General features: G+C 39.0%; 1 protein-coding gene across 1 annotated transcript; it reads right to left on the bottom strand.

Moving 5' to 3' along the window:
• Positions 1–25933, bottom strand: LOC144030557 (polypyrimidine tract-binding protein 2-like). The gene is made up of 17 exons (XM_077536983.1): positions 25793–25933; positions 25121–25142; positions 24898–24949; positions 24516–24679; positions 24356–24427; positions 24172–24243; positions 23933–24091; positions 23214–23324; positions 19647–19812; positions 18027–18104; positions 17703–17815; positions 13234–13267; positions 10173–10265; positions 9973–10089; positions 9787–9886; positions 5304–5381; positions 1–1600 (listed from the first exon to the last, which is right to left on the bottom strand). Exons 1-17 carry the CDS (start codon positions 25798–25800, stop codon positions 1471–1473), a joined length of 1569 nt encoding a protein of 522 aa, XP_077393109.1. The 5' UTR covers positions 25801–25933; the 3' UTR covers positions 1–1470.
• Positions 25934–26237: the final 304 nt, after the last annotated feature.

Here is a 26237-nt window from a genome sequence, read left to right on the forward strand (position 1 = left end):
TGTTAAACACAAATATTTAATTTATAACCCACAAATGCACGCAAACTCGCGACACATCTACGACCTTGTACTTATATCATTGTGAGGACATCCATTGACATAACGCATTTCCTGGTCCCTTACCCTAACCATCACAACCGATTGCCTAACTCAAACCCTTACCCTAACCCCAACCAAAATACAATTCAACCCTAAACTCTAAAACCAAGTCTTGATCCTCAAAAAGAGTTATTGAGTTGTGAAGACAGGCAAAAAATGTCCTCATTTTGTTGGTTAAAAACTCATTTAGGTCCTCACAATGTATTACGTACAAGTACACGCGCGCGCGCACACACACACACACACACACACACACACACACACACACACACACACACACACACACACACACACACACACACACCCCAGATATATTACCCTAAGCAACACATTCAAGAAAAGAAATATAAAGATAAAATAATATGTTCAAATAGCCACAAATCAAGTGTAATAGCTAAACCACTGATCTGTATGAATAACTGGATATGCTGTAGCCCATACACGATCACTTTAAGTGGACGGACTGTATGTACTACAATAAAGACACCCCCGTTTTCTTTTATCGCTCAGTTCTTGATTGGCAGAGGAATGTTAATTTTGTTAAATTTCTGGGATAATTCATGAATGAATAACAAATATACACATTTCCTCCTCTAAACATTATTACGCATATATTTTACACGTATTTAAAAGGCAAGGTGTTAAATGTCTCAAGTCCTCTTGTTCATGTTTAACAAATTTAAAACACTCGTAAATCAAGCTGCGACTAAAGTATTGTCTCAAATGTTCTCCAGTCTCGAAACTGTAAATGTAAAGGATCGACATCCGAGACATGTTTCTTGGGCGGGGTAATATGGCGGCTTCAACAATCTTGGCCCTATCAGCTATCCAGTTATACATACAGATCAGTGCTCTAAACAAACTAAAGGCACATGTACTGTGATCTTGAACTGTCTCCTCAAAAACCAGAGACCAAGACCAGGAACACGTGTTGAAACCTTGTCCAGAACAGCTTTGAACAAAACATAACATTTATCTATCTATATGTCAAGATCATTCTAATGTAATACATGGAACTCTGTATTACTTTGTAATACATGTACTCTGTACCCCCCCCAAAAAACAAAAACAAAATTCTCAATTACAATGCCGACCTAGCTAAATTCTGAGCACGATCTGTCTAAAGAACCATTTGTGGGTGGGGCGGTTGTTGAAGTTGCAACATAACATACATGACCATGTCACCCTGTTTACTGGCAAGAGACTCAAAGCCCAGCGACACCCAGCAAGGCAGGCACCACTTGACAATGTTACAATCTTCTGGGCTCTCAATGGTCAAGAAACTCAAGGAACTTTTGATTTGACACTTTGCGTCTTTTGACAATAGTGTACAGCGACAGCGACCTCCTCGTTCAGTGTTGGCTGCCAGGTTTAGATGGTGGACTTTGAGAAGGAAACTTTCAGATGGTGATTCCCACCCATGTCGTAATTATGAAGATCTATCAGCGTCTGGATGGCCTCTTCTACTGACGACATCTGGATCAAGGCCATCTTACGGTCCCTGAAGGAGGAGCACAGAGGAAAATGTCACGCTATTATCAAAACGATGAATATGAATGATGGATAAATGCATGGAAATAAATGAAGAAAAAAAAAAACACAGGTACTCAAAAGAATCAGGCATCTCCCGGACGTGGCTAAGAATCTGGTATTCATCATACATAGGGCCTGGTATTGCCACCAACCTCATGATAAAATACGTATCACGATACAGGGGTCACGATACATATCGCGATACATATGTATCCCAATACTTGCTCTTCAAGGCGATACGTATCCCGATATTTCACATTCCTTTACTTGCACTTTATAATAAAAGTCATATGTATACCTAAAGGATATGTTTATTATGCTGGATGACAAAAATGTTTTCATTAGTAGCGCTTCTGGTTTACCACCAGGCGGCATACCTGGTCTAAATATGTACACACGGCAGACCAAGCAGCAGTTTTCACAGACACACCAGGAAATTTATTAATAGGCATGAGTCGATATGAATAAAAATATCAAAGTATTAAAATTACAGCTCTAAAATGTGCTTATTTGAAATATTTGGGGAAATAAAAACGGCATTTTTTTTAAGACACGTGCCATGTTAAGTTTATAAGTAAATAAATGTTGATATTCTTCCTCTGCTTTCATTTTTCTTAGCAAGACAGTGTCCAATCACTGGTGAGCTATTTTTGCATTAATTGAAGGCAATTAACTTCAAAGACGCTGCTGGTTTTTATTTTTTAGGTACAATGCAAGCTGCAAAGGCAAACTTTAACTGCCAATTTAAAGTTAACGAGCAATATCGATTCTGACGCCTGCGTATCGATACGGGCCCGCAACGATAGATTGCCGTATCGATTTTTTGAGCACACCCCTAATCATACACTTCTGTATTATGCCCCCTTCCGGATTTGATTATTTATTTATTTTTTTATTAATTGTACATTTATCATACTTTAAAGTTAAAAATCATCAAAATTTTAACATTCACAATATCTCACACAGACATGAAGATATGAAACAGGACAGGCCAAAAATGATGGTACCAGTTGAAAAATCTTGAAGATAATACCATAATAATAATAATAATAATAAGAATAATAATAATAAACATTCATCCCAGTTTTGTCGTCTAATTAGCATCACAGGTGTCTTCAAACAGGTCAGTCAGCCTATTGAAATGGTGACAAATAGTCACTTTCCAGGGGTTCTTAACCTTTTTTTTTTTTACCTTAGGTCCAACTTTTCCTGTAAAAAGTGGCCTGAGGCCCATTCAGAAGTTATGATTTATGCTGACCTATTATTGTTTGCGTATAATAACTAAATACAGGGTGACCCAAAAAGATGCGTACCCATATTTTATTGGATAAAAAATCCATTTTTTAACGAATGTCTTTTCTGTTGCAGGACGTGAAAGGTGAACCTATGGATGATCATTTGCAGCTATAGTTGCCCTGAAAATGTCTTGGACAAATCAGCAGAAGATATTCTCCCTGGAGACCTATTTTGCGACAAAATCATACCAGAGTGTACAGATTCAGTTTGGAAAGCGTTTCCATTGTCGCAACTTTCCATAAAAATCAACGATTGTTAGTTGGATTAAGGAGTTCAGAGAGCATTTTGACTGTAGTGGGCCTATGTTCTAAAGCCACAGGGGGAACTTATTCAGGCAGGAAGAAGAGTGCAAGGACAGGAGAAAACATTGCTGCAGTGAGGGAATCAGTAGGACGCAGCCCTAGAAAATCAGTGCGTAGACGCAACCAAGAACTCGGAATGACAAGGGAGTCACTGCGGCGTGTCTGATCTGCACCTATACCCATACAAGATCCAAATAAAGCAAAAATTAACTGATGCTGACAAGGAAAAGCGAGTAACAATGTGTGAATGGTTCTGTAATGTGCTTGAAAATGATGAAAACCTTCTTGAGAACGTTTGGTTCTCAGAACTGAACTCCTTAATCCAACTAACAATCGTTGATTTTGATGGAAAGTTGCGACAATGGAAACGCTTTCCAAACTGAATCTGTACACTCTGGTATGATTTTGTCGCAAAATAGGTCTCCAGGGAGAATATCTTCTGCTGATTTGTCCAAGACATTTTCAGGGCAACTATAGCTGCAAATGATCATCCATAGGTTCGCCTTTCACGTCCTGCAACAGAAAAGACATTCATTAAAAAATGGATTTTTTATCCAATAAAATATGGGTACGCATCTTTTTAGGTCACCCTGTACTTGTCCATGATGTTCTTTGTTTGGTTTATTGTTTTACTAGTACTACTACTACTACTACATTTCTATACACAGGTAAATAAAATTCTGATGCCTTATCCCCACCCAGTGACAAGAAGTGGCAACATCTCCGAGGCCTTGTTTGCATGATGGCACACATAGCTCAATTGTTAAGAAAAGACAAGTGAAGCTTTTTAAAATGTATCTGTCCTTTGTGTTTTCCCTCTATGCTCTGTTTATTATGTACCCACTCTGGTTAACTGTTTACATGTATTGTTTGTATTGAAGAAAAATGAATAAATAAATAAATAAATAAATGAATAAAGAAATAATCTCGTGTGGGCTGACAGTCTGTGCTTTTGCGACGTATGGTGGAAGTGACGTCAAAGACGAGCAGTGTTTTGCTAATAACTGCCACCTCGAAGCTTGGCATGCATCTAAATGAGCTTAAAAACTTACTTCTCCCTTTTTGTGTGCATTTATGTGGATGTGTGTGTGGGGGTGTGCGTTTTTTTTTTTGTTTTTTTTTTAAACAAACGAGGCAGTGGGGGTGTGGACGTTTTATTTTTTTCTACAAGGGGAGGGGGAAATATTTGGTTAGAATAATACCCTGCGGTATGTGTAAAAAGCCTTATTTTAAAGCTGCCTGTGGCCCTTGCACACCAGTTACAAACTGAAATTACTTTGCATCCCACTAGATGGCACTCACGCAATGGTTAAGAATCACTGACGTACACCACATTTAAACACTGACCAGAGGGAGCAAAGTAGAGCACTGTCTCAGGACATTATAAAGAAAATGATGGGGAAAAAAAAGATAAAAAAAAAAAAAAAGAAAAGCTTACGCACATCAGCTTCATGTTCACAGATGGGAAAATGAAGCACACCAAGAAGAGAACACGCTCCTGACTGTGAAATGGAGGAGGCCATGTTACATTCTGGGGCTGCTGCCCAGTGTCAGAAGGGGTCTTGCAACATGCCAACAACTCCCAAAACACAGTTTAAAAACTCCTACAAATGGCTCTAAGCAAAACACTGGACTATTTTGAAGTTTCCTTATACAAGCCTTAATCTAAAGTTCACTGAACATCTGTGAAATGAGCTGAACATGCCATGTAGAGAAAGTGTCCTTCAACCCTGAGACAACTTACAGTCTCACTGTTAGTTACAAAGATCATTTGGTTATAGTCATTGCTTGAGAAGGTTGCACAAAAAAAAAAAAAAGTTCCCACAAGTTATATGTGAATTTTTGGGGAAAATACGGACTGTAATCCATTTTGGACTTCAACATTACATGACAGAATGTGGGTGAGAAGCGAAGCAGTGTGACTACTCTCTAAAGGCACCGTGTGAATGCTTGGTTGTCTCTACCTGTGACTGATGAGAAACCAGTCCAAGGTGTTCCCACACTGCCTAAAGTCAGGCAGGATGGACTACATGCAAATGGCAGAAAAAGGACTGAAATTCAAGTGTGTCTTACTGGAAAAACTTAAAGGCCTTGACTGTCCCGCCACCATTGGAGAACAGGAGACGCAGGTCGTCCTCGCCGATGCCGTCCCTGGGCAAAGAAGACACATCAAAAGTTTTAAATAATGTTTTAAACTGTTGCAAACTGCGTAGAGTGATATGAGTGGGTTGGCGAACAAGGAAGTCTCGCCGGCTTGCATAGAGAGCTCCAGCAATGGATGACGATCTTGTCCACTGTCACCACGAGTTGTCGTCGAGCAACTCAAGTCGCAAGTTGTCGTGGTGACATTGGACAAGATCGTCGTCCATTGCTGGAGCTCTGCATTCAAGCCAGTGCTTAGGACTGCCCCCCATTTGAATAACATTTCGCCCTGACAGAGCCATCTGCAGCATGAACTAAATAAATGTGAGAGCAAAGTGTTTTTATTGATTGATTATTAATTCTATTTATATATTTTTACAATATATTTTTTGAATCTTGTTTTATATATATATATATATATATATATATATATATATATATATATATATATATATATATATATATATATATATATATTTAAATTTCCATTTGTATATATTTTTTGCATTTCATTTTTTTATTATATTTTTATAACCATTTTTATTTTCACTTTAATTCATTTATTTATTTAGTCATGTATTTTTAATTTTGGTCCTCCATATGAATGGGTCTAATGCTATGATCATATTTTCGAGTAGTTGAGTTTTAGTAGTTGAAAAAAAATAATACGTTTAAAATCAATGAATAATCTAGTGCTGTCACTAACAACTTTTTTAAAAATCGATTTGCCTATCAATTATTTCAATGAATCGACTAATATCCCCCCCCCCCCAAAAAAAAATATGTTTTCAATTATTATTATTATTATTATTTTTTTAATCCACTGAGGTTGAACCTTTGTTGAATTTTGTGAATATTAATACTCATTGTTGTTTATCTAAACTCAGCCGTACCCAGAAGTCAGGAAGTAGATACTCCTTTCTGTTGCTGAGACGTCGGGCCACCCGCCATCTTACGTGTGGGCTATCCTGGATCGCTAACCGTGAAGGCTAAAGAAAAAGCTGTCCAGCGTTACAAATGGAGGATCAAAAGGCAACAAGTGTCAGAACTGTGTTATGGATAAATGAGCAAAATATATATTTTTTGTGCCAAGGTTTATACTCGAGTGTCCACATGTTGTTCATCTTATACGAATAAATATTACATTCTGCATCCGTGTGTTGATACCTGCCATCCTCACTTGTGTATGCAGTAGCTATAGTTGTAAGTCCTATCCTGACAGCTGCATTAAAGGTGCTACAATTCTAGTATGCTATGTAACATGACTGCATGCTTCTCCAAGACTGGATTTGAAAATAAGAATTGTCTAAGCTCTGCTATTCAGTTTTTCACCAGAGACCAGATGCCATTGAAATTCTCACATCACGGGACAAGTGACACTGTACTAAAGTAACTGCATTTCCAAAAATAAATAAAGCATAATGTGTGGTGCTCATTGACATAATTCCTCCATGGAATTAATGATTGTCGAGTTTGTTTTGGCTTTGGTGACGTACTTCTGCCAACTTACTGTAATGCGATACACCTTCCTGTGCCTCCTCACCTTCAGTACCACAAAGTCCACTTATCAATGAAGAATAATGACCCAGTTTTGCCCAGGGCTTTGTATTAAATAAGAGTAAATGTCCCCAAAGCAGATCTGTGCAGCCAGGAAACAGTTGAGTCGAACCAACGTTTATCATCATCCCACATCTCATATGGGTTTTGAATAATTTCAATTTTGTCGCCAATACATATATTATGCTTCTCTGTAATCCTTCACCCCTCATCATTCGGCCGTTAAAATGCTTAAGTGGCGATTCGCCCTCAAAGTTTCTTGTTGTACGTCACATTTATACAGCGTGGCTGAGCCTGCTATTATGTTCTGCCACACAACAAACGCACATGTGGCAAAATTTATCAACAAAGGCTCCTCCTATTGTGACCGGCTCTGGCAAAAGGGTCTTCCTGTGCCAAAAAATCCAAGTTGAGACATTAATATATTCGATTTCTGCACTTAATTCCATTTAAAATGATATATCATACATGGATGTAGCTAAAAAATGGACAAAGTTACAGCAGTTTTAATGTTGGAAGGTTGAAATCCCTAATTTTGTGAAAAAGGGCGTTTTGGAACTTGCATCTTTCAAATGTCCATAGCAACCAGTACCTTAGGAAAAAGATATGAACCTGAAAATTTCAGGAACTGTTAAAATATCAATGGAAAGTCAATTCCAATAGCAGGCAAGGTCATCGTCCGAGATTTTAACCCTTTAAACATTTTGGAAGTTTGACCTCTCTCTCGAGATCAAATCAGCCTCAACTTCAAAGATCACATTTAGCTTACAATTTATCTTCTGAGGCATCAGCCAAAGTTTGCTTATTTTATTGTTGTTCCTTGTGTTTTCTTCTTGCTTAAAAGGAGGTCATATTACCACAGTGAGACATTTGATTTAATAATTTTGTCTCAATTAAAATATTATTTGCCATTTGTTGTGGCCAGTGAAAAGTGCTTTTAAATGCTTTTGGTCTCTTGAAAAAATGAAAATGTGATGGTTTAACATTAATACACGAGGGACATTACACTATTGTATTTACAAGTCAATATAGCCTGTGTGGATTTTGGGCGGGGTCACGGTGTGTCATTATGACTCTTTTGAGAGGACCATTTTTCATCTTCAAGTTAGTTACATTCATTTGTTGTTTCAGATTTCATAGCTTATTTTTATGTTCAAGTTATCCCACTTAAAGGGGCTGGAAGCAGGATTCAGTTTTTGCACATTTGCGACCCCTCTGGCGAAACGCGGAATGGACCCCAGCAACGTGCACACGACATGCTCAGAGCCACAGTTAAAGTTTCCAGCCAGACTGCTCCAACATTTTTTCCTTTTACAGAAAAATAGGGGCAACAGTCATTGTGCCTCAGTAGTGCCTCCTGTCTATAATAAAATTCTTAAAACATGTGCGGGTGAAAAATATGGTTATTTTAACACTCAAATTTGAGTATAATCTTGCATCGTGCTCCTTTAAAAGAGCATAAAGTGAAAGTGTATAGTAATATTTGCGGAGCAAGCAGACCGAATTTTGACGCAACGCTGAAATGGCGTGTAACGGTGTCGTATGAATTTGATTGGCAACATCGACAAGCGATCAAAAGATCACATTAGTATTTACAATACATTACATTAGCCTACATTACATACAAGGCACTGGTACATGTCCTAACTTTTAATTCCCAACTCGCTCTAAAGTGAAAGAGCGAGTGGCAGGTCAGTCTACTCTGCGGGGGTACCTGCAGCTGCTCGTCCGAGTTCGTCTATCATTGGATATGGTTTAGTATGTGTGAACATAGTCATTTGAATTAGAAGTAGAAATCGATTCATGAAGAAAGATATCCTGGAAAATATTGGATGACAAATCGTTGGTATGTGGACCGATGACAACATAGGTTCTTTAAGGTAGGCTGAAGCCCAATTCACACTGACTGCGGAACGGACGCGGTGCATTCTCCGTACGGCGGCCGTACGGACGGCGCAAGGATAGACCGCATTCAAGTCTACGTGTCAAATCACATCAGCTTCGGTGCAGTGTGTCTGCGATGCGGAATGACTGCGGTGATGCCGAAGGTTTCCGCAAGTGTTCTATTTCTTCCGGACGCCGCATGCAGATTTTCATGAAGCTGAAGAAATTACATGAGCCGGACAGGAAATCGAGACGTCTCGCATTAAGGTAAATCGGGTATATTTCAAAATAAAACAGCTTGCGAACTCGGTTTTTGGAGTGGGAAGCTAGCTAGCCGCATAGCATGACATCAGTCGGACATTTAAGACAAAAAATGAGCTCAGAATAAATTAAAACACGACAAAATGACACTATTTAAACACAAAACGTACTTACCCATGGAGAACAGCCATGTTTGAAGTCCCAGAAATAATGACCAAAGAGCATATCGATGTGACCACAGGCAAGCGTGGCTATTGTTTACAAATAGGACTATACACTGTTATTGCGTGAACTCAACTCTCCAGCTTGAACCCCACGTGATCTCGTGGTCTGTCGGGAGCAGATTTCCAGACACGCAACGCACGCGGTATGAATTGCAGTCCTTGTGGTGTCCGCACAGCCGCCGTACGGAAAAGGCACCGCGTCTGTTCCGCAGTCAGTGTGAATTGGGCTTGACTGACTGTTCTGTTCTGCTGAATGGTGAGTTTCAACTTTTTTTTTGCTTGGAAATGAAACTAGGGACCGCAAAGAAGCTATTTGTGGAGAAATTTCAAAATGGACAAAAAATGTCCAACTGTCTAATATCGTCCATTATCTCGAGATTAATCCTGCCGACATGCGGACCCTTTTGCTGAAGCGGGTCACATTTGATTGTACAGTTGTACCAAATGTAAGTGAATATAGAAAGACTGTTGGGTTGTTTGAGATCTACCGGATGTTGGAGAGATGAAGCGTTGCAGAGGGAGGAAAGATGTTCTGGAAGTTTTTTGATCCTGGTTTCTTGAAGCGATGTAGTGGAGAGCCAGAAAAATCTGGGAAAAAAGTTCATTGGAAGTCTATCGTCACAGATTTTGGGATCCGCGAAGTTAAGTTGCAGTGTCACCATGTGCAGCCTCACCTTTTGTTAGCAGCTGGTCATCCAGGCCTTCCCTGGGTAGAGCCACAGTTTGATGTTTGGACAGAGTCACTCTCATCACTTTACCAAACACCTTCTGACCATTCAGGTGGCTCATGGCTACAGTCAAAGCAGCACAAGTAGCGACATGTGACTGCGTATTTCGGGGTATAACACACACACCTGGAGCATGTAAAACTCACCCAGCTGAGCCTGGTTACCATCTGATAACTGTATCAGAGCACTGTCCTTTTTGTTGTAGAGGATTTTCACCCGCTGCACATCACCATAGACACCTAAACATATGGAGACACAAAGAGAAAGAGAGGGAGAGAGAGAGGTGGACCAAGACAGGGAGAGAGAGAGAGAGACAGATAGAGAGAGCACAAGGTGGAGGAGAGCATGAGGACAGAAAAGACAGAGCAGGAGAGGAGGAGCCGACGTAGATTTAAAAAAAAAAAAAGAAAAAAAAAAAAGAAGTGTGAAGGATGGAAGGAATTCAGTTAGTGCTAGAGAGACAAAGGATCAGAAAGGACTGGATCTTCCCATTTGACTGCCACTTGAATACAACACTTATGTGCAACAGTTTTTGATTCAGACTGTCAACCATGACTTGTTTAGCATCTGTGTGTAAAATAAAACAGGAGCTTTGAAAATAAATGATGAATGGTGAAAGAGGAAAAGGCGCTTTTAAAAGCACAGATAGATAAGATATGCACTGACCTAAAGCAGAAAAAGCTGCATAGGAACTTTGGAGAGTGAATGTAGGATGGCATACACGTACAGAAATTGTTTAAGAGGACAAAAATGTGATAGCGGCTGGTTGACAGTCTTTAAGATTGTAAGAGCATTCAGTTTGGAAGAAGATCCAACTGCATACTGTCACTGTTTGAATGGAGATAGGAAATTCAAAATTGTGAAAGCACTTCTTTCACACAATCAGTTCAAACAAAGATAGATTAACAAAAAAGGTCTATGTGAGCAGTCAATCTTTTCTTGGAATGAGAACAAACACACAAATCATCCAATGTGTCAAATAGGGCGGAACAACATAAGACTGAATCAAAAGGCTTGCTCGCCAAATGCCATGAGGAATGTAATGTCACAATGTTTTCTATTTATATAACAAGCAACAATAACAGCTTCAGTGAGTGGACACCTTGCATACTTGCAGTTCCGCACCCACGGATTCACCTATTCTTGAACGTTTTTAAAACCTTTTTTAATTCTTTTTTTTTTTTTTTTTTTTTTTGGGAGGGGAAGGGTTGCTAACACCTAGTTTTTGTGGAAAACACAACTATTTAATATATTTGGTTTTCTACAACTCATTTCAGTGGGGATCAATTTGGTGATTTTCACTATTCATATATTTTCTTTTGGGCCAGTCACTCACTATAGTACTTTGGTTTCATCATCATTTTCCAGACAATTTTGAGAGTATTTCAATTTGGTACAACTGTTGTGTACATTATCCCTCCCCTCAATTACTCGATCCTCTGTCTGTGTCTAGTGTTCCCGTCTGTCCCAACTGATTGAGGCAGAGCAGCATGAGTCCTGATTCTCCTCAGGAGTTTCTAACATGAGTTGTACAGATGCCACGTCTGCTGCTCCATCCTAAGGAATAAAGCAGATGTGTATTTGAGGCGCTGTATTATTTGCGCTGTATTTATTTCCACCATACATGTAGCCATGATTAAGGCTGGATTTGCAGTTGCACTGCAGGTCTAGATGTCAAAAACCAATTACCAAAGCAATTCCAATATCATTTATCCGATTTTTTGGGGAAGGCCCACTTCAAGTACCACAAGGGCGACAGACATAGCTGTGTTTGCATATGCAGAACACATGAAAGAATCAGTAGGCCTAAATCATTCCACAAGCATCAATGCTCAATGGTGACAATATGGATGTATGGGTTCTGTTAGAGGGTTAGGGCCTGTGCTTAGACCTCCGGTTCGCTAGACTTACACCCCTTACCTCGGGCATCACATCACAGACAACCCTCCAAATTTAAGCGTCTCAGTAAGGACGGAAAAATGATCTAACAAGGTTAGTTCATTATGGTATTTTATTCATTGTTACTTGTTTTTTTTCTATATCTGTGTTCCTTACTTGACTTGAATTTTTAGAATTAAGCACAAGGAATCACTCTTAGTAGGCAGTATCACATTTCTCATGCTATAAATAAGAAATACAACAAACGCTGTCAAATGATGTTGTACACGATATTGCAATAAATTTCAGACCATGACATCAATACCAAGATAAAACTGAACTGTGAGCTTTCAATATCATTACATTACAGCAGGTTTGTCTGATGAAAATATAATTATGCCCACGATAGGATGGTTTGGAAAAAAAAATGGTTTGCATCAAAACTAAGTTGCCAATCCCTGCTTTAGACAAACTATATTACAGCGGACCCCACTATTCGCGGAGGATATTGAGCGGACCCGTGAATAGCAAAAGAATTGGTACCCAATGAAAAGCATTGGGAAACAATAAAATAATTCTTCAAAAAATGCTGATAAACCACTAATATGCGCTTTCCACACACACACACACACAAAAAAACAAAACAAAACAAAACAAACAAAAAAAAAAACACGTGTGGAACACACACATCTTTGTATCAGTGAGGACTTCTCATTGACATAATGCCTTTCCCTAAACCTTACCCTAACCTCAACCGTAACACAATTCAAGCCTAAATTCGAAAATCAAGTCTTGGCCCTCAAAAAGCAGTCTGAACTTGTGGGGACCAAAACGTCCCTGCAATTTCAAGTCGGTCCCCACAATGGTAGTTAAACCTGGAAACTCATCCATGTATGGACCCCACAATGTAGCAAAGACAAAAGGCACACACACACACACAACAAATAAACAAAATTTCAGATAAACTAAAAACAGACATAGGAAAATCTGTGGGTGCCAAACCACAAATATGCCGGGGGTCCACTGTATATATAAACAGTTTCACGAGTGACACAGACCTGTACGCAAAATTGCTCCAACCTAGTTGATGACAATGGTCAACACATTTGTGATTTAGGTGTCTTTGTTCTCATTAAGTAATAGCTTAGACCACTTCTAGACTTGCTCATCTTTTCATGTCGAGGGCGCAGTGAATATTAAGAAAAAAAATACAACACTATTGAGAGTTTACGAGAAACAAGAATGTCCACGATATCACTGAAGGAAAAGTAGAGCAAACTGGATAAACAGAGAGAGATAAACAGACTGAAAAGTAGAGATTGAACATACCGAAGAGGGTAAAGAGACTTTGAGGCGTGACCATCTTTACAGAGAGAGACCGCAGAGTAGAGGACAGGAAGAGGATGAGCAGAGGAGGAAGAAGAGGAGAGACGAAGTAGAGATCAGACCACCCGGCATTGGACGAGGGGGAGATGATGGTTTCCATGATGATGACGATTGGAGCAAAGATTGTTTGGGGAGAGGTAAAAAATGTTGGCACAAGTTGGGTGACACCGGATTACAAAAAGAAGGGTAACCAATGAAAAATAAAAAATGGGGTAAAAATACAATATTAAAGGATGCAGGGTAATAAGGAGGGGCAAATGAACAACGTGGTTGAAGGGGAGCAGCAGAGGAGGAAAGAAAAAAAAGGCAGGTAAAGGAGAAAGGAGAGGAGGACAAAAACCAAAGCAGAAGTCAGTAAACAGCATCAGTGGAACATCAACGGAGTGAATGAATGTTGGCTTTATTTGCAACACATGCATGCGCGCACGCAGACACACATAATCCCCAAGCGCACACACACATTCTGCTGGATGAATTAATCAGTGTAGGAAAAGAACATAGAAATGAACAAGGGGGGGGGTAAATGAATAACATGAATGAAAAATGGGAGTAATAGATCAAACCATAAATGGAAGCCAGTATCAGGATATTGAATGGTGTGTGACAATCATCATGACAGACAAAGATACAAACATCATAACACAGATAAGCATTTTCTATTTTGGAATATAAACGTTAATCACATGGTAATGCACTTAAGCTAGCTAAGAAATTCCTTGTTATTTTTTTAAATATCCAAACAAGGCTGTGGCTTCCACCACAGATCTATCTGGGAATGACAGCCTCACTCACAGCATCCAACGTCTATAATGTTTATCCTTCTCATGGTCTTGGGTTCAGATTTCTCAGTAGTAACAACTACAATGCTAAGATCAACCAATAATTACAATAATAATAATTTACCAAAAGGGGATACAAAGAGTGAGCTAAATTGTAATATAGAAATCAGTTACTTTATAATAGTTGACAGACAACAATTAAATGTGTTTTGCGGGATCATCTGTGAAGAACACACACACTCCTGTTTGAAATTTCTGCTTGGTATTTTCCTGTCATTTCCAAAAAGTCATGTCTCTAACACCAAGCCAACACAACAGTTACGAGCTAGCTATAAGATAGATGTCAATACAAATGGCATGCCGGGGCTATCATTTTGTAAAATAAGATGAAGGGGGGACAAAAATAAATTATGCCATTTCGAGGAGTTATCCATGCATCCATTTTCTTAACTGCCTACTCCTCACAAGGGTCACGGGGCAGGTGGAGCCTATCCCAGCCAGCTTCAGGCAGTAGGCGGGGTACACCCTGAACTGGTTGCCAGCCAATCGCAGGGCACACAGACGAACCAACCAACCAACCAAACTCACAATCACACCTAGGGACAATTCGGAGCGCCCAATTAACCTGCCATGCATGTCTTTGAAATGTGGTAGGAGACCGGAGTACCCGGAGAAGACCCACGCAGGCATGGGGAGAACGTGTAAACTCCACCCAGGAAGGCCAAAGCCTGGACTCAATCTTGTGTCATCAGCACTGGGAGGCAGACGTGATAACCAGTCATCCACCATGCCGTTTAGAAGAGTTATTGACCATGAAACTCAATTAAACAATGACCACAGATGTTTATGGGGGCATTTTATAGCAGTAAAATAATCACATTGAAACTGCAATGATGGCAACAACAAAAACTGAACACAAAGGTGCTCCAGGTACAGAAGAACCTCTAAAATTGAAGGCTCATGTGGTTGCACTATTGATTAGTGATGTAACGATATTCAAACATCACGATACAACATCACAATATGAAGGTCAAGATACGATAACTATCACAATATTGTGGGGAGCTTTGTGATACAAAAAGGTCACAATATTGTAAAAGAACATGAGCTCATACTAAAATAAATAAATAAATAAATAAATAAATATATTTTGTGCTTTTGTACATGACAGCAATGCATATAAACAACCTACAATCTCTAATAAGACTTAATATTAAAGCATTTACTTGCTAATGCAGGCACATAGACTTGCTTCACAAGCATATTACGTTCCCCTTCATCTGACCATTAGCGTGGATTTTAAATATAAAAGGGCCAAAACATGTTTTGTGACAATTAAACTGCACAAAAAAAAACAATTCACCACCAGAGGGTGCTAGAATTAAACAAATGGAAATCAACTTGACTTTTCTTAACAGATGTGCTGCTATTAATATCGTGACATGACGATGACGATATATTGTGGCAGTTTTAATATCACGATATTGCCGTTATTGTTACATCCCAACTATTGATAATTCAAAGAAAGTTAAACCATTCTATAGAAGAGGTGGAGAAGGAGGTGAGAAAAGAGCACTTCACTATACACGTCACCACTCACAAGAGTTAAGAGAGTGATGTTTACCATTTCACCTACTGACACTGTTAAAGTCAGATCAAATAGATGCATTTGCAAAGCGATTACCTTCCTGATCATTTTCATTAAAGTAATCACATTTTACCAGCTGGGATTACATAGAGCCTTATATTCCAACTAGAGTGAACCGACTGACCAAACAGAACAAAAATACTCCATATTTCTTTTACCAAACCGAACAAATCTTTGAAACGTCTTTAATCATTGTTAATGTTAAATTGAAGCTTAAACAATGTTATGATGAGGGCAGTTTGACCTGGAGTATATTACGTTCAACCTTAGAGGTTCTGCTATAAACAAAATCAATGTTACGACATTATGTGCCGATCTGACATGAGGCTGCGATGGACAAAACAGTTGAACAAAGATGTCATGTGCGGACAGAAATGTATCATAATTTACATGTTCAAAAAGAAGTAGGAAGAAGTACAAAAACGTATCTAGTCCAACTCCATAATACTTCTATCCTGATAATATACTAATAAGTTGTCCTTACCAACATAAAAATTAAACAATAGAAAATAAACAAAACATGTTTATCTTAAGTGCACAGATATTGGTATGAGTTGTAAGTCCGTATCCATTACATATACGCAAAGAAGAGAGAGAGCGAAAGTAAAGCCCTACATATAAAATACAATAAATTAATAAAACATTAAGGGGCATATTCACTAAGAATGTGCTGCGTCCGGTAATAGCGCGAAATATTGCACCACAACTGCACCCGCAGTCTGCGCCCAGTTACCCACCTATTCACTAAGGATATTGCTCTAATCATATACCGGCGCAAACACGCCCACAAAACTGACAGCTTGGAGCAAATTTGCACCTGATTTACCACACATGGCAACGGATTTGCGCCAAGAACATGGTTGTTATAGTAACAGTTGCGAGAAAGATGACATTATCAGAAAGCGAGGTTGGACCGAGAGTAAACGTTCAGCGCGCCATTATGCTGCACAGAGCAGAGAGGACGACAACGAGGTCATTCATTCATAAAATACAAATTATTGGTGCGATCGTTTTTTAAAAACATATTTTCAGAGGTTGGCGTGGGCGTACAGTATGCATCTGGCACGTAAAAATGATCGTAAAATGCCTCCCCGCCATTGCCGATCAGCCCAGGTTACGTTATGTGTCCTAAACTAACACAGAAATATTTCCCCTCTCTCTCCTCTGCGTGATCTGCTGTGGATGTTGTGCTACAAATGGCATGCGCTGCTGTCATGATTCCGGGATCGGGGTTGCGTCAGAATAATACATGCTTTCCAAAAACGTTATTTGCGTCACGCAAACGAGGTGTGGCTATTTGCACTGGCGTTAGACGCTGCATATCAATGAGTCTCATTTGCATTGGGGTGGGCATGTTTTGCGTCAGATGTATGCAAATTACCTAATTTACATACACGCAAATAACACTGGCGCACCGTGACGCAATCCGTTTGGCCGCGCACTTAGTGACGGATTTCCCCATCTGCGCGTTTAGTGAATTAGGCGCTCCCAAATTGCTCCATTTTTGCCGGTTAGCGAGGTGCAAAGGTGACGCAAACCTTTAGTGAATAGGCCCCTAAGTGTTGAGCATAAGTGGGCACACACACACACACACACAAATGTGAAAACTACTACTCCACTGTAAAGGTGCTCTCAATAGGAAGATGGGCAAATATGGATTGAAATAGTAGAAAGAAACAGTCTTCAACAGAAAGGTAATTCAAAGAAGAAATTTTGTTACAGATTTAACAATGCAGAAGAATCTTTAGGGCTGATAGAAAACTGACAGAGTTAAAGTACATGCATGCTAGTGTTCAGAAATAGTATATTTATGTCTTGTTGCTGATGTTAATTTGTGTTAAATTTTATATTAATAAAAATAATAATAATAAAAATAATATTTGAGAAGACACTTTTAAGATATACTTTACCAGAGACACAATGTGCCATACTAACACTAAAACCATAAATAGCATTTGCACTTAAAATGTGTATGGTTATTGTACCTCTTCATTCAGGTTAGATGCCAACAAAACTCCAGAAACTCCGGACCCCGACAGAGCAACACGTCCTGCGGCAGCTGCCGCTGCTGCAGCAGCACTTAGAGGGCTAATGGCCCCTGTTAGCAAACATAACAAAGGTTTTTTTGAACATCACATACAACACTATGAAACATTTGTCATCATCATTATACATATGCAACACATGCAGATGACACACTACTAAATGTAATTTGCATCAGTAAATAAATACAATACAACTTTCCAAGCTCTGATCTAAGAAATATAACACCAAAAAGTATACTGACAACAAAAATACACTGGTGGTACCTGGACCCTGCGAGAGGGAGAGAGAGGATGAGTAACCTGCCCCACTTGAGTATGATGCTAGTGCTCCAGATGGGGTACCTTCAAGAAACCACACATACAATTGTACCCAAAAACAGTAATCGAACCAAGCCTCACTTTATTTATTTTATTCATATATATATATATATAAAAAAAAATATATATATATATATATATATATATATATATATATATATATATATATATATATATATATATAAATAAAAAGAATAAAAAAATTATATATATATATATATATATATATATGTATAAATAATCTTGTATGAATCCATTAATGCCGAGAGCGCATGAGTGCGTTTCGACTATCAGAGCCAGTAGCGCTCCAGCGCTCTTCTTCCTTTAAAGCCGGGAGAGCCGATAAGTCATTTAATTTTGTTTTGACCAATTCTTGGTCCCTTAGCCGATGAAACGCATCAGAATATACACAAGATATATCTATATTATATTATATATTATATATATATATATCTTATATATATATATATCTTGATTGATGCACATGGTATATGAGGATTTCCCTTGCATTACATGTACCTAAATAGATGTGGTGTACAGATTAGGGCTGGGTGATATATCGATATAAAAATTATATCGATATATTTTTAAACGGGATATGGAATTAGGCCATTTCGTCTATATCGATAGTTAAACTTGCGCTGTGTGCTCCGCTTCTGCTCTACTCATTGCCCCGTGCGACCCAAGCCCGTCCTCTTTAGTGCAAATCGCGATTTAAAAAATAAATAAATAAATAAATAAAATAAAAACACAACACACCCACCCTCCAACTGCGGTGAAACTTACTTGTAGTCCGTTCTTGTCAATCAAGTTGTGGCCACTTGGGAGGATGCAACGTGGCTCCAAATGTGCTATTAACTTGCAAAAACGTGGGTCAGCTACAGAAAACGGCTGCTTGTCTAGCGCTATAAATGCCATCACTTTGGTGTTCATGGCTTTAGCCTTGTTGGTTTGTTAGCTTAGCGCCGTTAGCTGCTGCTGCAGCTGCTCCCTCATTCACGTGCGTTCAAAACGGCTCTGTCATGACGGATTTTCAGGTGAGCAAAAGCCTTCTTTCCCCCTCTTAGAATCCTTGCTGAAAATGTTTTGATCTTCTGCCATGGAGAAGAAAAAACACCACACTGGTGAGGAGGACATGTTGATTGCTATGTGGTAGTCTACTACAGTAGTGTGGGGCGGCCGGTCTTTTTTTTTTTTTTTTGTATTTTTTTTTGGAGATGGCCGGTAGATGATGTAATCAGCGCGACGTGGTCTATACATGACGTAAGCAGCGCAACTTGGTCTATTGTAGGCTGCTCGTGTTGCAACCAGTGTACAGACATGAATAAATATATCGGACCTTTTCATCGGCTAAAATATACATCCCTAAATAAAACTATTCGTGACATGTTATATTTAGCTTCGACTCAGAATTGTCTTGCGGGGGAAAAAAAAAAATATATATATATATATATCGGGATATATATCGTATATCGATATTAAGCCAAAATATATCGGGATATGAGTTTTGGTCCATATCGCCCAGCCCTAGTACAGACAGACATTTGTAATTGTTGGAATAATTACCTAATAAAGAATGATCCTTGTTTGAATCTCCATCCCCAGTAGGTAGGTCTGGTCGAGTGTAATCTCGACTCTTATCATTATTGTATTTGACGTTAAGGTTGACCAGTTTACTGAAATCGATCCTCAAAGTACAGCATGAATTGTAGATGTTCTGTCCATCAAGAGACTGTGGAAGGAGGAGGCAAAAGCATAACAGTGTTCGTTAGAGTCCTTGCAAACAACCATTACAAATTGCTGAAACATAATGTTTGGATTGCCCACTGTGAATGTTTGAAGAACTAAAACATGTAAACCCCAATTTGTCTATCAGAGCAAGCAGGAGAGCTTCTAAGATGTGCTGGATTTGTTGAAAAAAAATGTCTCTTTGGTGCTCTTCAGTAAAGGGATCCACAAAGCATGTTAAAAAAAAGAAAAAGAAAAAAACTGAGGCACTCAAAGGGTTTGCATGTGAAAGGCCTTTATTTCAACATGGCCAGTTGATTTTTCATGTTTTTTTACCCAATTTCTCTAGATTCTACTGAAAACCATCATAGCATAGATTCACATCTTTTTTTTGTGTTTTTTTTTTTGGCCCTCGGTATGGCTCCCAAAAAAGTGCATATGATTGGGCTATTAGGAAACCCTGGAAAGTGTTGCACTCCTGTCAGTGGCGCGTCTACCCCTCCTCATCGCTGATGGTTGGTTAGACCTACAGCATGTCGAGCAGGGGTCTCCAAGTTCGGTCCTCGAGAGCCCCTATCCAGCCTGTTTTCCATGTTTCTCTCCAATAACACACCTGATTCATGACCAGGATCATTATCAGGCTTCTGCAAAGCTTGCTGATTAGCTGATCATTAGATTCAGCTGTGCTGAAGGACGGAGACATTAGGTGCATTTCCATTCCCCTCAGTTTTGCGGCATGTTTCGCAAAAGTAAGCTGGTAATGGAAACACCGGATTTGCCAAAAAAAAAAAAAAAAAAAAAAAAAAAAAAAAGTCTTAAATATCGCAAAAAAGTTTTTGCGCTCTCATGAGGTGGTTTTTGAGCCGTATTGAAAAAGAAGTATTTCGCAAAAGTGTAATGGAAACACTTTTTGCGCATTAGTAGTCATGTGACACCCGCCCGGTCACGGCGGAAAGGACTGTAACACGTTGTTTATGTGCATTTTTATTAAACTTGCAATTACTATTTGTTTTGAGAATTATTAATTTCGGTTTTGTATTTTATTTTTATATGCTGAAGTGATTTGTATCGGCTACTGCACGTCATGAGTGTGAGAGAGAGAGGTGTAATCGAGCGAGCCACCTTCGAAAAGTTGGAGAGGAGAGCTTGAAATCCTGTCCTGCCATGTCTGGTTAATTTTGCAGAAAACATCAGAAACTTTTAACAATTTGTAACCTGCCTTTTACCCAGCCTCCGCAGGGGAACAACAACATTTTAGGATTACAGGAAGTAGGAAGTACGGGGCCACTCGCTTTCGTGTCAGAACTGATTGCCGACTGCCGAGGGACACACACAACAACACCAACACGAAACGCCCGAAACCGCCCGATGAGGGGTGAGTGTTTTTAAAGTAATATAACTACACCGGGCGTCCGTCTACCGTAAACATCATGAGCACCTCCTACAGAACAGCGAGGTCTCGCTAGACGGGACATTCCGAGAATTGCGCCTCAGAAGCGAAACTCTCTTCAATGGAAACACCGACAATGCGAAATTGTACTTTATCGAAATAGTACAATATCGCTTTTATTTTTATTTTATTTAAAAAGGGTAATGGAAACACACCTATTGAAAACAGGCTGGATAGGGGCTCTCGAGGACCGAACTTAGAGACCCCTGATGTAGAGCTATGTTGTGACCGAGGGTCTGGTGACTCAGCTCTGGCTCGGCATCTCGATGCGGCAAGGATTTTCATGTTGCCTGCTCATTTTCCAGACGTCTGTGGCGAACTGAGCGAAGGCGACTAGTAGAGATGTTTGATATCACTTTTTTTCAGACCAATACCAGTATGAGTACTGTACTCAATTCTTGAGTAGTCACAGATACCAATAATACTAGTGCTTTTGATATATAAAAAAATACCCCCCCAAAAAAATCAACGACAGATAATTAAAAAAAAAAAAAACAACGCCTATTTAGCCCAATATTATACCAATGTTCAATTCTTCTAATAACTACTTCCTGATTGTAAAAATGCCCACAAATACTTGTTTTGGTGCTGTCGCGAGGTCCAATAATTTTAAATATGGCTGGTTTTGACATTGATACCTGGTATCGGTACTCGCCCATCCGTATTTCCAAGATGAGGTACAATAATGATGCGCAGTTTGGTGTGACACCGGCTACTTGTATTTGTGAATCTTAGTTGCGATAACTTATTTTTGTTTTGTTTTTTTAGAACACTATAGCTAGAACACCATCAATAGGTGAGTTTCCATTACCCTTTTTCGCAAAAATAAAAGCGATATTGTACTATTTCGATAAAGTACAATTTCGAATTGTCGGTGTTTCCATTGAAGAGAGTTTTGCTTCTGAGGCGCAATTCTCGGAATGTCCCGTCTCGTGAGACCTAGCTGTTCCGTAGGAGGTGCTCATGATGTTTACCGTAGACAGACGCCCGGTGTAGTTATATTACTTTAAAATCACTCACCCCTCATTGGGCGGTTTCGGGCATTTAGTGTTGGTGTTGTTGTGTGTGTCCCCCGGCAGTCGGCAAGCAGTTCCGACACGAAAGCGAGTGGCCCCGTACTTCCTACTTCCTGTAATCCTAAAATGTTGTTGTTCCCATGCAGAGGCTGGGTAACAGGCAGGTTACAAATTGTTAAAAGTTTCGGATGTTTTCTGGCATCCTCCTTGCTAAATTAACCAGACATGGCAGGACAGGATTTCAAGCTCTCCTCTCCTTCAACTTCTCGAAGGAGGCTCGCTCGATTACACCTCTCTCTCTTTTGCGCTCATGACGTGTAGTAGCCGATACAAATCACTTCAGCATGTAAACCTAAAATACAAAACCGAAATTAATAATTCTCAAAACAAATAGTAATTGCAAGTTTAATAAAAATACACATAAACAACATGTTAACAGTCCTTCCCTCCATGACCGGGCGGGTGTCACATGACTACTAATGCCCAAAAAGTGTTTCCATTATACTTTTGCAAAATACTTCTTTTTCGGTACGTCTCAAAAACCACCTCATGAGCGCAAAAACCTTTTTGCGATATTTGAGAGTTTTTTCGCAAATCCTGTGTTTCCATTATCAGCTTACTTTTGCGAAACATGCCTTTTGCGCAAAACTGAGGGTAATGGAAACACACCTATAGACAACTGTGAGCAGTCTCCATAATGTGATAATGTGATAATTGAAACCTGTAGAACAATGAGAAGAATTGCATCGGGATATTATGTATTATAGGGACTAGAATCAATCACTCTACATTTAGAAACTATGCTCTATACAGGCCAAGGACCAAGGGACTCAATGCCCATAATGTAATGTGTGAATGACAAGCCAACTAGAGAAGGGCACACAATTTTCCATTTATGTTGTGCTTCTGATCACAAGTTTTAACATTTGCAAAACCTACCAGTTTTGCCTGTTGGGCGTTGACAGGATCACTGAACTGCAGGAGTGCTTGAAACTGGTTGTTCTTGGTGAAGGTAATTATCTTCATCACAGTCCCAAACTTACTGAATATCTGAAATATATTTTTAAAACAACATGAGCAATTTAATCTTTTCTAACAGTGTAGATTAAAATCTACGAAGACAAACAACAATCAACACTCATCAAAATAACAATTGAACATCTAAAAGATGATTTGAAATCATACAAGGATAAGGAAAATTGTGCCTAATTTTCATATTTGACTATTAGCAACGTGTGACATTTACATAAAAAAGGGTCTGCATAATGAAAAATGACCTATTACTTTATCACAAATTCAAAAGTCAACACTTTTGTTTTTATTTTTATTATTATTATTAAAAGAGGTTTAAAATTTTCACACACACTTTTGTCTCAATAATTGAAAATACTTTTGGGTCGAGGGGCGGGGGGGTTCCACTTTTCCCCACTTTTTTGGTGGAAAACACATTTTGAATGTTTATCAGACTTTTTTTTAAGGAATTTGTTGGGTACAAATAAAATAAAATAAAATAAAATAAAATAATTCACCCCACCCGTATATTTCAATGGGCAGCAGTTATACACGGAATTTGGTATTGGTGGGTGTCCTATGCAAATGCGGGGTCCACTGTTTCTCTTTCCCTGGCCCAAAATTACCAAAATTAATTGGGTAAATACCTGTTGCAGAACATCGAGAGTCACAGGATAAAACATGTTGTCTATTATAATACGCAGGACAGGACTGGGAGGTGGAGCAAGGTCCAGAACCCCATGGTCAGATGATGGAGAACTTCCATCTTGAACTGCTGAAACTGCCTGTAACACTGCCTGGGCCCTCTGGGAGAACACAAGAACATCCAACATCAGATTAGGCTTGGTTTTTCTGACACCTGGGTTTTTGTGAACAATATGATTACCTGGTTTAGCGCAGAGTCTGTTTTCAGTTCCTTATGGTTAGAATACTGGATAAAGACAGGACTATTTCTGACCTAAAAAAAATCCACAAATTATAAAGTGTATGCAGTATTGCTAAGAAAAAATAGAGAATATATCCATTATGCCATCAAGTATAAGTGGAATTCACATGGATGAATTTCACACCTGTGGTGTAACAGCTGCATAGTAGTTCACCATAGTAATAGCAGCTTCTGCTGTACTGAGCTCCAGAAATGCCTTGGAGAGAAAATTTTGTTCTTGGTGAATCACAAATCAATTCATTTTACTTGACAGTAATAGTATGAAACAATGTTATGGTTTATACCTGGTTTTTCCCCTTCAGCATCAGTATATTGGTCACTTTTCCAAAGGGAAGTCCGAGTGCAATGACTTCTGTCTCTGATACTTCATTGGGAAGTTTTCTGATGTGAAGAACTCTGGATGGAGGAGACTCATCCAGACGCTGTTTCTTAGTGTCACTGCCGTTTGCTGAACACACACATATATATCTAGGCACTTTAACGAAAAGGTGTAATAAAAAGTAGCAACTTGCAACTAGCAACAAATTTGCAAGTTGCAACAAGCCTGCTACAGAGTAAAACCTTGTAGTATTTTCATGAAAACAATCCCTAACATCACTAGTCTACTACATAATTTTAGCTTTAAATTTAGGAAGAAGAAGAAAAAAAACAAAAACGTTTTCTTACCAGTCATTGAGTTAGGGCTGCTACTGTACATATTGAGCTCATCTGAGCCTCTCTGGTGCAAAAACAGAACATAAATACAAATGACCTGCAAGGCTTTCATAAACATAAATGCTCATTCATTTGTATATGAATAGAAATAACCTAATTGCGCAGGTACACTATTATTGCTCAGTATAACATTTGTAACAGTCCAAAGGCTCAAAGAGAAAATAAGAATGCTTGCCTTCACACCAACAGCAACATCGCTGCAGAAATGAACACATGAACAAGGAAAAGAATAGATAAATGGGTCACAATATGCATGCTCATTAAACAATATATATTTATCCACATTAGTACGTATAAGTGTTTAATACAATCATCTTGCGGACCTGTAACTAGTGCTTCGGCTGTCATTTCTTACGTTTTACATTACATAACTGAATTTATTAATTTAATGCGAACAACATGTTTCCAATGGTTATCAATAAAAACAATGTTGATAAGTAAAGACCTCATTTCGACTTAATGAAGATGTTTCATAAAATTACGCCCTCCGTTACACCTTGTTAAGCCTGCGACTAATGTGGCTAACAGTGAAATGAATTGCGACCTTCTAATAAAACGCCACCTTAGTAGTCAGAGCAGAGTTGAGTAAATTATACTTCCCTGTAATATCGCGCTGTATGTAAAATACAACCAACCAATATCTCATAAAACTAGCCCAGTTCATGGTTGTACTTTAGGTTTAGCTAGCTGGCACCAGGTCCTGTAACAGTACAGTATCAAGGTTTACATCGCAGCTAACAGTTAGCATATCTTAAATGTGAGACTGCGGCACTCCAGATGTGTCACATACATTACAGAGACGCGAGCGTTCAGACATATACGTCTACAAATGAGACGTTTTATTTACCCGTCCATTGCAGCTCTTTGTCCTCTTCTGCGTGAACGTATGTCAAGCACAACGCCCGAACAAGTGGAAGCAAAATGGGCGTCTTTTAATCAACAAAGAGAGGGCTCATTGCCGCCTCCTTCTGCTTTGGAGGACGACATCAGACCTCGTCATGTACATGGACAGTTGTAATCAAAAGATTACATACACTTGTAAAGAACATAATGTCATGGCTCTCCTAAGCTTCCAGTTATTTCAATAACTGATTTTTTTCTGATACCTGTAGAGTAATTGGAACGGATACTTTATTGTCACAAAAAAAACATTCATGAAATTGTGTTCTTTTATGACTTTATTAGAGGTTAACAGAAAAAGTGAGCAAATCTGCAGGGTCAAAAATATATATACCACAATGCTAATATTTGGTTACATGTCCCTTGGCCATTTTCATTTCAATTAGGCAGTT

Source organism: Festucalex cinctus, chromosome 1 (assembly GCF_051991245.1).
Source record: "Festucalex cinctus isolate MCC-2025b chromosome 1, RoL_Fcin_1.0, whole genome shotgun sequence".
Classification (NCBI taxonomy): Eukaryota; Metazoa; Chordata; class Actinopteri; order Syngnathiformes; family Syngnathidae; genus Festucalex; species Festucalex cinctus.

Coding starts and splice junctions, on each gene's coding strand:
- LOC144030557 (XM_077536983.1), bottom strand. Junction 24,680..24,897: donor CAGCCCTAACTCAATGACTG/GTAAGAAAACGT, acceptor GTGTGTGTTCAG/CAAACGGCAGTGACACTAAG. Junction 19,813..23,213: donor ACGCCCAACAGGCAAAACTG/GTAGGTTTTGCA, acceptor CTCCTTCCACAG/TCTCTTGATGGACAGAACAT.